The sequence below is a fragment of the Mustela nigripes genome, chromosome 10 (assembly GCF_022355385.1).
Source record: "Mustela nigripes isolate SB6536 chromosome 10, MUSNIG.SB6536, whole genome shotgun sequence".
Taxonomy (NCBI): Eukaryota; Metazoa; Chordata; class Mammalia; order Carnivora; family Mustelidae; genus Mustela; species Mustela nigripes.
The window spans coordinates 61,541,532-61,554,308 of record NC_081566.1 but is presented as its reverse complement, the minus strand read 5'-3'; the positions used below and the strand labels follow the sequence as shown (position 1 = coordinate 61,554,308).

The window sequence follows — 12,777 nt, the reverse complement described above, 5'->3', positions numbered from 1 at the left end:
CCATCCTTTAGGCCATCTCAGACCATTTCCTCCAAAGGAGAGGCTGGCATTGGTTTTCTAATTCTAGTTAGATTCTTTCTTAATTTGGATTTATTTTATGTATTTGTTCTCTTCTATTTGGTGCATCTCCGCCGTTAAGGTCTCTGAGGATAGGGACTCATTTTGCTTGCTCCCCGTTGGACTCCTAGTGCAGGGCCTGGCACATAGTTGGTATTCAGTAAATACCGGTTCAGTGAATTAATGAAAAGTGTGAATCTAGCCATGTCTGATTTTGTGTTTACATTTTTTCTTTTTGGGTGTTAGTTAAATATCTAATCTTCTAAATCTAGAGCATTGAATATAAAGAAATTCAAGACAGATCTAAGATTTGTTAGTGAGAAAGGTTACAATAGCAGCAGAAGAGAAGAAACAGTGCTGATGCCCCCAGTCAGCTTCTGACTTTCAGCCTGGATTTTGCTCCCTCCATCACATCACGGATAATGAATTCAGTGTGACGGTTAGGAAAGTATATTTTTCAAAGCTAATGGAGTCCCTGACTGGTTAATGTTATTTTGGTGTTTTATTAGTGACTTGGATTCTTCCCTGATTCTAAAATTTATATTCAACTTTTCAGCACTCACTTCTTTCCCACCAAGTGTTTTATGCTCTTCCTTCCCCCACTACACACATTTTTAAGGAGACTTGAGTTTTGTTATCACAGAATGGTGAATGACCACAAAACTTTAGTCTGTTCACCCAGTACTAGCTTTCCTGTCAGTCAGCGGGTCCTTTCCCCACGTCCCTTCCTGTGTCACCTCTAGCACTGTGTCACCTCATAGCAGCACTATGTATGCCTCAAGTTCACGGAAGCCTTGGACCTTGTGTTATCGTCGTTTCCTTAGTTGTTGGCACATAGTCATTGCTCAATAAATGGTGTCTGGATAAATGTGAGTTACCATGGCAATCTGCAGAACATTGGAAAGTGACATTTGTGCCACATGGTCTACACTTCCCTCCTTTTCTGTTGCATTTGCTTCCATCTTGCACTATATCCTATTTACTATATTTTTATTTCCATGAAAAGTTAATACTAGTAATGACTTTCTTATAGAAAACTACTTAGGAATTTAAGATACAAGGTTTTGTGCATATGTTTTTCAGATACGATCATTCTGTTTCAAATGACAAGGCCCTCATGGTCCTAAGTGAAGAACCACTGCTCTATATCCCTCCGCCTCCTTGTCAGCCCCTGATTAACACCACAGAATCTCTCAGGTGAGTGTTGTAGATCGTCACACAAATATCTGAGTGGGTTCCCGGGCTTAGCTTTGGAACATAGAAAACTGTTCAGATTAGTTAAGTGACTGGGAGAAGCTCTGATTGTGTGTTGGACGATCATAGGCTTCTCAGTTGTTGTCCAGTTTCCCCAGCAACCTGATAAAGATGGCGATGGACTATGCCGCGTGGTAGTGTTTGGTTGCTACTTAAATATGCCTTATTTGAAAACTACAGAATGATATACTTATAAGATGTTAGACTTGAGAAGCGGTAACATTCATAGGAGAAGGGGCCTTTTTCATCAACTTAGGAAGACAACAATTTGAAGAGGATGATTCTGGAGATATTTTCCCGTTAGGGCTCACCTTACCATTCCTTATCTCCTTCACCCTTGAATATTTTCCTTTGATTTTGGATTCTTTTCTTGAACTTCAAAAATTGCTTCCATTTTTTTAAGTCATAATCAGCTCTAGTTAAGTAAACATTGTCTAACATCTTCACAGCTGCTGTAAAAAGTAAGCACAATAAATGGAACCTACATTTGAACTAGTCCTTTTTTATTTGCCGTGTTGGGAGTTTTGGTTGCAGTTTTGCTTTATAGTGCATTGAAATTTCTTTCTTTCTTTTTTTTTCCATGAGCAATTTAGTTCATTCTTTTCCTTCTCCCAAAAATAGTACGATTTTCAAAGGCTTTAATGCATCCATTTCCTGGTAGGATCCTACAGTTTACTAAATGCTCTTTAGTGTCTCCAGGGTTGTGCGTATGTAGCCCAAGAGCTACAGGAAGTACTCTTCTGTGAAAAAACCTTTGCATTCAGTTTTTATATTTGGAATGTATTTAGTTATGGGATTTTTAAAAGACCTGCACTCATGATAGAGGAGTCTACAATATAAAAATGCATGTTGTATTAAAATAACTTAACATTAGTATCTTAGCTTTTTCAAATCAGAAAGGAATATCGAGTCATTAGACACTAGAGATGCTATTTGGACCTTAGAGAATGTGATTAAATGAATTTTTTTAATAAAGATTTTTATTTATTTGATAGAGATCACAAGTAGGCAGAGAGGCAGGCAGAGAGAGAGGAGGAAGCAGGCTCCCCAGTGAGCAGAGAGCCTGATGTGGGACTCAATCCCAGGACCCTGGGATCATGACCTGAGCGGAAGGCAGAGGCTTTAACCCACTGAGCCATCCAGGTGCCCCTGATTAAATTAATTTTTAACCAAAGGTGAGAAATTTATTTCTGTGAAGTATGCTTAATTAACTAAGCTGTTTTATAGGTTAAATCATGAACTTCGAGGATGGGTTCACAGACATGAAGTGGAAAGGACCAAGTCAAGAAGAATGACGAATAATCAACAGAAAACCCGTATTCTTCAGGTTTGTTTCTGCTTGTCTTTGAACAGTGGTTGGCATACGGGTTGGCCTTCTTCCTTCATATGGGTTGTTTTCTTCCCTGAAAAACTGGAAAACTTGAACTTCAGTCACTTCCCACTGGCTCCTGCTGCTTCGGATGCAGCCATCACTGCCCCTGAAGCCCTGGTCCCAGGGTTAGAGCACTAATAGCTGTTGCCCGGGTCTCGTGCTCCTTCCTGCTCTCTCCCTCAAATTTACTTTCAAGCCAGGGATTCCAGTGCATGGACATCTGTGTCAAATGCTTTTGGCACAAATGGTATGATAAATGGTACTGTTTGTCTCCTCTGTTCTTAGAGCTTTTCAGAAAGAAGGTTTTAAAACATAGGATAGCTTGGAAATGGAGGCACATCTTCCTGGAGAGCATTTTTGAACTTAGATGTGTGGGTCTGGCTGCGGGTTAGTGGCAGCTCTTATTTAAAACTTATTTAGCTGGGCCTCCTTTTGGGGGGGGGTATTAGGATTTTATTTTATTTATTTTATTTATTTATTTATTATTTTTTAAAGATTTTATTTATTTATTTGACAGACAGAGATCACAAGTAGGCAGAGAAGCAGGCAGAGAGGAGGAAGCAGGCTCCCTGCTGAGCAGAGAGCCTGATGTGGGGCTCGATCCCAGGCCCCTGGGACCATGACCTGAGCCGAAGGCTGAAGCTTTAACCCACTGAGCCACCCAGCTGCCCCTAGGATTTTATTTTTAAGTAATCTTTGCACCCAACATGGGGCTTGAGCTTCGAACTCTGAGATCAGGAGTCACATGCTCTACCTACTGAGACAGCCAGGTGCTGCAGATGAGCTTCCATTTTCATGTTTACCACAAAGCACCATTTGTGGTCATTCCATCATTTGTAAGCTACTCATTATTACTTCTGAAGCACTTAGACTAGCAACTGGCACATCCTAAGCTCCCAACAAACATTACCTATGATAGAGAGAGGCAAGATGGCGGAGGAGTAGCAGATTGAAATGATATCAGATCCTAGGAGTTCAGCTAGATAGTTATCAAACCATTCCAAACATCTCAAACTCATCAGGAGATAAAAGAGAAGAAGAGTAGCAATTTTAGGAACAGAAAATCAACCACTTTCTGAAAGGTAGGACCTGTAGAGAAGTGAATCCGAAGCAACGGGAAGATAGACCACGGCGGGAGGGGCCTGCTCCCGGAGAGTGGTGGAGCTGTGGAGCACAAAATCAGAACTTTTAGAAGTCTGGTCCTCTGAGGGACATTGCTCCAGAGGCTAAGCAGGGGTGCAGCCCTCGCGGGGACAGTGTGGTCTCAGGTCTCACAGTCACAGAAAGATTGGGGGTGTCTGAGTGTGGCAGACCTGCCAGGTATCAGAGCGGGGTAGCTGGCTAGAGAGACGCAGCTGAGGAGTGAGCTCTCAGCTGGGGTTACCTTAAACCAGGATCTGAGGCACAGTTGGGCCACTGCTCTTGGAGCAGGGATCCCACAAGTGGCAAATCTGGGGAGGCTCACCTTTTTCCTCCAGAAGGAGCAGCGCGGCAGGAATCTGCTGGGTTTGGAGTCTCCAAATGGGGCTGTGCGCTAGAGACAAAAATGCTTGGTCACAGGCTGGGTGAGCTTGGAGTGTGGCCGGAGACCAGGAAGACAGGAGAGATTGACTGCTTTTCTCTGAGGGCACACTGAGGAGTGCAACCCCAAGCTCTCGGCTCCTCTGGGCCGGAGATTGGGAGGCTGCCATCTCCATTCCTATCCTCCAAAGTGGTATGGAATGCGTTCAGGGAATAAAAGCTCCGAGAGTGAACCCGAGCAGATTACTTACCCTGGTCCCTGGCAAGGGCGGTGCAGTTCCACCTTGGGCAAAGACTTTTGCGAATCACTGCAACAGGCCCCTCCACAGAAGATCAGCAAGAACATCTGGCCAAGACCAAGCTCACCAATCAAGGAGAACAGCGGAACCCTAGAGCTAGGGGAAAGCAACTCATAGAATTCATGGCTTTTTCTCCATGATCCTTTAGTCTTGCAAAGCTAATTTTTTTTTTTTAAAGATTTCATTTATTTATTTGACACAGAGAGAGAGATTGCAAGTAGGCAGAGAGGTAGACAGAGAGGGGAAAGCAGGCTCCCCACTGAGCAGAGAGCCCGATGCGGGGCTCGCTCCCAAGACCCTGAGATCATGACCTGAGCTAAAGGGAGAGGCTTAACCCATTGAGCCACCCAGGCGCCCAAGTTAAATTTAAAAAAAATATTTTTTCTTACTCTATCTTTTTAACTTTTCCTCTTTCCTCTTTTTACTATTTTATCTTAATAGAACATCTCTTTAAAAAAAAATCATTTTAAACCTTCATTGTTATAGTCATATTTTATCCCTTCATTGTATTTAACCTTATATTTTGTATACATAAGGGTGTTTTGTTTTTGTTTTTTTTTTAGATTTTATTTATTTATTTGACAGACAGAGATCACAAGTAAGCAGAGAGGCCAGCAGAGAGAGAGGAAGGGAAGCAGGCTTCCCAGTGAGCAGAGAGCCTGATACAGGACTCAATCCCAGGACCCTGGGATCATAACCTGAGCCAAAGGCAGAGGCTTTAAACCACTGAGCCACCCCGGTGCCCCAGGTTTTTTTTTCCTAAAAATTTTGGGATACAATTTCTTCTAATAGATCAAAATATACCCTAATCTAGCACATGACTTTGTTCTAGTCTCCACCCTGAGCACATTCCCTCCTCTTTTTTTCCCTCTTTTTCCAATCAATCTTATCAATTCCATTTTTAGAATTTTTTAAAAGAATTTTCATATTCCATCCCTTCATCGTGTTTACCCTTATTTTTGTATATATATGTTTTTCTTTCTTTAAAATTTTGGGAGGTAGTGTCTTCTAAGAGACCAAAATACACCCAAAAGCTACTGGGTGGCTCTGTTCTATTCACCAGTCTAATATATAAATATTATTTTTTATTTTTTATTTTTAAATTTTTATTTCTTTTTTCCCTCTTTCCACTCCCCCCAGTTTTGGATCTCTTCTGGTTTGGTTAGTGTACATTTTTCTGGGGTCTTTGCCACCCTTTTCGTATTTTATTCTCTTGTTCATATATTTTTATCTAGATAAAATGACAAGGTAGAAAAAAAGTTCATAGCAAGAGGCAGTACCTATGGCTAGGGACCTAATCAATGTGGATGTTGGTAGTATGTCAGAACTAGAGTTCAGAACGACGATTCTCAAGGTGCTAGCTGGCCTCAAAAAAGACATGGAAGATAATAGAGAATTCCTTTCTGGGGAAATAAAATCCCTTTCTGGAGAGATAAAAGGACTAAAATCTAACCAAGTTGAAATTAAAAAAGCTGTTAATGAGGTGCAATAAAAAATGGAGGCTCTTACTGCTGGGATAAATGAAGCAGAAGAGAGAATTAGGGATATAGAAGACCAAATGATGGAGAATAAAGAAGCTGAGCAAAAGGGAGACAAACAACTATTGGACCATGAGGGGAGAATTCAAGAGAGAAGTGGGCCGTAAGTCGAAACAATATTAGAATAATTGGGATTCCAGAAGAAGAAGAAAGGGGGGTGGCAGAAGGTATATTGGAGCAAATTATAGTAGAGAATTTTCCTGATATGGCAAAGGGAACAAGCTTCAAAATCCAGGAGGCACAGAGAACCCCCCTCAAAATCAATAAAAATAGGTCCACACCCTGTCATCTAGTAGTAAAACTTACAAGTCTTAGTGACAAAGAGAAAATCCTGAAAGCTCCGGACAAGAAGTCTGTAAAATTCAATGGTAGAAATATTAGATTGGCAGCAGACTTATCCACAGAGACCTGGCAGGCCAGAAAGAACTGACTCGATACATTCAGAATACTAAATGAGAAAAATATGCAGCCAAGAATACTATATCCAGCTAGACTATCATTGAAAATAGAAAGAGAAATAAAAAGCTTCCGAGACAAAAATTAAAAGAATTTGCAAACACCAAACCAGTCCTATAGGATATATTGAAAGGAGTCCTCTAAGCAAAGAGAGACCCTAAAAGTAGTAGACCAAAAAGGAACAGAGACAATATACAGTAACAATCACTTTACCAGCAATACAATGGCATCAAATTCGTATCTTTCAATAGTTACCCTGAATGTAATGGGCTACATGCCCCAATTAAAAGGCACAGGGTATCAGAATGGATAAAAATCCAAAACCCATCAATGGGCTACCTATAAGAAACTCATTTTTGACCCAAAGACACCTCCAGAAGTGAGGGGGTAGAAAACAATTTACCACGCTAATGGACATCAAAAGAAAGCGGGGGTGGCAATCCTTGTAACAGATAAATTAGATTTTTTAAGCCAAAGACTATAATAAGAGATGAGGAAGGACACTATATCATACTCAAAGGGTCTGTCCAACAAGAAGATCTAACAATTTTAAATATCATCTATGCCCCAAATATGGGAACAACCAAATGTCAGAATCAAAGAAACACATCGACAATAACACAATAATAGTAGGGGACTTTAACACCCCCCTCACTGAAAGGGACAGATCATCCAAGTGGAAGGTCAACAAGTAAATAAAGGCCTTAAGTGACACACTGGACCAGATAGACCTCACAAATATATTCACAACATTCCATCCCACAGCAACGGCATATATTCTCTAGTGCACATGGAACATTCTCCAGAATAGATCACATCCTGGGTCACAAATCAGGTCTCAATCAGTACCAAAAGATTGGGATCATTCCCTACATATTTTCAGACCACAATGCTCTCAAGCTAGAACTCAAACACAAGAGGAAATTTGGAAAGAATTAAAATACATGGAGGCTAAAGAGTATCCTACTAAAGAGTAAATGGGTTGACTAGGAAGTTAAAGAAGAATTGAAAAAATTCATGGAAACACATGAAAATGAAAACACAACTATCCAAAATCTGTAGGACACAGCTAAGGCAGTCATGCAAGGAAAGTATATAGTGATACAAGCCTTTCTCAAGAAGCAAGAAAGGTCTTAAGTACACACTAACCCTACACCTAAAGGAGCTGGAGAAAGAACAGCAAAGGAAGCCTAAACCCAGCAGGAGAAGAGAAATCCTAAAAATCAGAGCAGAAATCAATGAAATAGAAACCAAAAGAACAGTAGAACAGATCAGCAAAATTAGGAGCTGATTCTTTGAAAGAATTAGTAAGATTGATAACCCCCTGGCCAGACTAATCAAAAAGAAAAGAGAAAGGACCCAAATAAATAAAATCATGAATGAAAGAGGAGAGATCACAACCAACACCAAAGAAATACAAACAATTATAAGAACATATTATGAGCAACTATATGTGAGCACATTTGACAATCTGGAAGAAATGGATGCATTTCTAGAGACATATATAGTACCAAAACTGAACCAGGAAGAAATAGAAAACCCGAACAGTGGGGTTGGAGATTAGAGGTTAAATTGAAAGATGAGTGACTTTGTTAGATCGAATAGCCGTTCTAGAGAAGGCTTCTCTGAAGAGTGCTTGAGAAGGATTGTCAGGGTGATTAATGCTGGATATTTTAACAACTAGCCTCAAAATCTCAGTAGCTACGTGGAATAAGAATTGGTTTCTCACCTACACAGTTTGCTGTAGCTCTCTGGGGTGGCTTTCCTTCAAGCAGTGACTAAGGAATCCAGCTTCTTTCCCCTTTGTGACCCCAACAACTTGAAATTCTTCACTTCTAGCTTCGGATGTTGGGGAAGAGAGGGTTTTGGAAGATTGTGAAGAATGTTTTAGGGATCCAGCCTGGACAGTAGCCAATGTCCAATTGACTAAGGCTCTTGTCACTTTTTACGGTTTGTCTTGCAGTAGGTTAGGCAAATGTCATCTTCTGTGTGCTTAGGAAGAAGAAAACGATTTGGTGAGAATATTGCTTTTGTGGTAACAAAAAACGAAGGCATAAGCGGTGTAAAGATCCAAGGGGAAATCTAGAGAAAGAGCTTCTGGAAAAGGGGAACAGCACATATGAAGACTGTCTGGAGGAAACCATCTGGATATTTGAGGAGCATCAAACAGTTGTCTAAGCCCGGACTGTGGTGTCTGAGGGTAGAGTAGTAGACGATGACATCAGAGAGGCAGCAGAGGCCAATTCATATCAAACCTCGTGGGCTGTGGTGAGAAGCATTGAGAGCTTTGCTCAGGGGAGTGACTTGATCTGATTGCTGACCACTCCAAGCCAAGATTTTCTTTCTTTTCAGCAAATTGACTGTAATGTGACTAGGCGTTGTTTTCTTTTTCTTTTTCTTTTTTAAATTTAAATTCAATTACTTAACATATAGTATATTACTAGTTTCAGAGGTAGAGGTCAGTGATTCATCAGTTGTGTGTCATACCCAGTGCTCATTCCATCTCGTGCCCTCCTTAATGTCCCTCAGTCAGGTACCCAATCTCTTTATGCTCCTCCTCGCCAGCAACTTTCATTTTGTTTCCTGTGGTTGAGAGTCTCTTATGGTTTGTCTCCATCTCTCTGATTTCATCTTGTTTTATTTTTCCCTCTCTTCCCCTATCCTCTCTCCTGTTTCTTAAATTCTACATATGAGTGAGATTATATAATTGTTTTTCTCTCATTGACGTATTTTGCTCAGCATAATACCCTCTAGTTCCATCCACAGTGTTGCAAATGGCAAGATTCTGTTTTTGGTTGTTTTTTTTTTTTTTTTTCGATGGCTGAGTAGAACTCCATTGGGTACACCCCCCGACCCCACCCGGGCATTTTCTTTATCCAATCATCTGTCGATGGACATATGGGCTCTTTTCATTGTTTGGCTGTTGTGAACATTGCTGCTATAAACATTGGATTTTTAAAAGATTTATTTAGCTGCTGCTACACAGAGTAGACAGTGGAGGGAGCTTGAGTGGAAGTAAGGAAACTGTTGAGAAGCGCTTTTGGTAGGCTGGGTGAGAGATCATTTCAGCCCTTACTAGTGTGGTAGATGTGAAAGTGGGGGGAAGTATTCGAATGCCAAATATATCTTGAAAGTAGTGCTATTGGAAATTGCTGATATCAGATTAGAAGGGATCACTGATAATTTCTGTGCCTTGCCTACTGGAGGACTAGTGATGCTGCTTACTGAGACTGAGACTAGGAAAGGAGGAGTTGGAGGCAGGAATCAAGAGATTTTATTTTATTTATTATTATTATTATTTTAAAGATTTTATTTATTTATTTGGCAGACAGAGATCACAAGTAGGCAGAGAGGCAGGCAGAGAGAGAGGAAGGGAAGCAGACTCCCTGCCAAGCAGAAAGCCCGATGTGGGGCTTGACCCCAGGACCCTGGGATCACGACCTGAGTTAAAGGCAGAAGCTTCAAACCACTGAGCCACCCAGGTGCCCCAAATCAAGAGATTTTAATAGGAAAAAAAAGATTTAAATATCTCTTAAGTTCAATATGACTACAGTCAGGTAGATAGTCAAGTGGACTGTCATCCAGGTTTGGAGTTCATGGGCAAGGTCAAGACTGGAAGTTTAATCTGGGATGAGAGCAGCTCGGGAGAAAGTAAAAAGGAAAGAGGTATGGAACTGAGCCCTGGGCCAGCTCTCACATTAGAGGACAAAAGAGAAGGAAGAGGAGTGGTTGGCTCCTGGATAAGAAAAAATGTAGGATAGGGACGCCTGGGTGGCTCAGTCAGTTAAGTGGCTGCCTTTGGCTAGGGTCATGATCCCAGAGTCCTAGGATTGAGTCCCACATCGGGCTTCTGCTCAGCGGGGAGCCTGCTTCTCTATCTGTCTCTGCCTGGCACTCCTCTGCCTGCTTATACTCTCTCCCTGACAAAAAAATGAATAAAATCTTAAGAAAAAAAAAAAAGAAAGAAAAAGAAAAAATGTGGGATAATAATGTCCCAAAACCCAAAAAAAGTTTTATAAGAAGGGGATGTGATTAACTATTACTAAAGAAGAGATAATGATGAGGATGAAGACTGAGAAATTTACCAGTGGATTTGATTATTAGAATTTGTTAGTGACCTTGATGAATCCTTTCATTGGAATGGCAGTGACAAAGCCCAATTGATGTGGATTCAGTAAGTAATAACAAACAGAGAAGTAGAGAAAATTATTTTAAGATGATCCCCATTAATAGGAGCAGGGAGATGGAGTAGCTATAAGAATTAAATAAGAGGTTTTATTTTTAGATGGTATATATTTCACCAGGTTTACATGTTTATATGCTAATGGAAACACGTTAGATTTTTGATTATTTGGAAACTAATTGGGAGCAGTGTATGTGATATGTTCACAAGTACACTAAAAGGATATTGAGAAAGATGGACTAATAACCGTTATGGGGCTGTTATCATCAGTAAAATAATGAGCGTTGGTCTGGAGGAGCTCAAGCTTTGAGATTCTGTGATTATCCAGTCTGGGCCTCTCTGGTACCTTTTGTTCATGCATTACGGTGGTTTTATGGTCGTTAGTACCCCTGGAGGCTACAGACAGTTATTCCCAATGTCACAGCTACCTCAGTAGCCCAAACAAAGCTGTTCAGTAGCATCAGAATGCGATGTCTAGTACTCCAGACACACCTGTCTGCCAAAGACTACAGTCAGCTGCCATGGGTGGAGGGAAAGCGGACTCTGTCTCTCCTTGCCTTTCTGAACCTGGTGCCAACATATCTTTCTGGCAGTATCTAAATTATATTAACCTGATGGCAAAAAACAGTGTAATACAGTTTTCAGGCTTCCATCCTGTGCCATACAGGGGGAGGAGCAAGAAAGGGGCTGATAATTGCCAGTGGGTAATTCCACAGAGGAGGTATTACATGAAAATTCTTGGCTTAAATGAGTTTTTTGCCTTATCTGTTGATAAACATTTTCATACTATTTTTTCCTTTCCGTTATGTCAATGAATAGAGAGTTTATTTACCATGTCAGGGGTGCTTGGTGTTCTTTAATCTTGAAGGAATTTTAATGCAGAGAAGATAGTCTTGTTTTAATTTCACAGCCTTTGGACATGAGGTGATCTGTAGTTTAAATGGACGTATTTTTCTCTGCCGTCTTGGGTGCCTATGTTTCTGTAATGAGCTTAGTTACTGGTCAGAAATGTGGGACTCTTAGCTGTTACAGAGAAAGGAATGCGAAGGATGAATCTGTATTTGTCAAGGGTAAAAGGAGCTCTCGGTCAGAGGGGAAGGGTCATTCTGCTTACGCTGCTGTCCATACCAACACATGCAAAGAAATGGCAGATTCTCTGTCTTAGCATAGAGAGTGTAACTGCTCTGCTTAGTCGTTTTTACTCCTCTCTAACCTCTTTTTCCTCCCAGCTGCTGCTTTCAGATGCTTAAGAGGATCCGATAGTCTCGTTAAGATACTCAGCAAATTTGATGAATTGCCCTTTTTTTGAAAGTTCTGTGACCTCCGAGCACCATATCCTTGATTTTGTTCATCCCAGTTCATAATTCTACCCTCTTTCTAGATTGCGAGTCTGAAAAAGGTAAAGGGGCATGAAAATACCTTTCAAAATGAAGGCAAAATCAAGACATTTTCAGATTGATAAAGAAACAGATAATTTTTCTTTGGAAGATCTGCTTTCTAAGAAATACTAAACATTTTTTAGGGTAAGGGAAATGATAGCAGGTACAACTCCAGATTAGCAGAAGGAAGAGCACCAGAATGGGCAAATAACTGGTAAAAATAAATGCTCTTTTTATAAAAAGTATCTTTATTTTATATGTGTATGTATTTTTAAATGTCTTTAAAAGATTATTATTTTTTTTTAAAGATTTTTATTTATTTATTTAACAGACAGAAATCACAAGTAGACAGAGAGGCAGGCAGAGAGAGAGAGGAGGAAGCAGGCTCCCCGCTGAGCAGAGATCCCAATGCAGGGCTCAATCCCAGGACCCTGGGATCATGACCTGAGCTGAGGGCAGAGGCTTTAACCCACTGAGCCACCCAGGAGCCCCTATTATTATTATTTTTAAAGATTTCATTTATTCAACAGAAAGAGACAGAGCGAGAGAGGGTACACAAGCAGGGGGAGTGGGAGAGGGAGAAGCAGGCTTCCTGCTGAGCAGAGAGCCCGATATGGGGCTCGATTCCTGGACCCTGGGATCATGACCTGAGCTGAAGGCTGGCGCTTAATGACTGAGCCGCCCAAGCAGCCCTAAAAGATTATTTTTTAATCAAAAC

General features: G+C 40.8%; 1 protein-coding gene across 1 annotated transcript in view; it reads left to right on the top strand.

Moving 5' to 3' along the window:
* Positions 1-12,777, top strand: part of ATF6 (activating transcription factor 6) — a 208,974-nt gene that overhangs the window by 77,857 nt on the left and 118,340 nt on the right. Inside the window, exons 11-12 of the mRNA XM_059413442.1 lie at positions 1,141-1,254; positions 2,539-2,638. Of these exons, the coding sequence (XP_059269425.1) occupies positions 1,141-1,254; positions 2,539-2,638 (214 nt within the window). The remainder of the gene's footprint in view (positions 1-1,140; positions 1,255-2,538; positions 2,639-12,777) is intronic.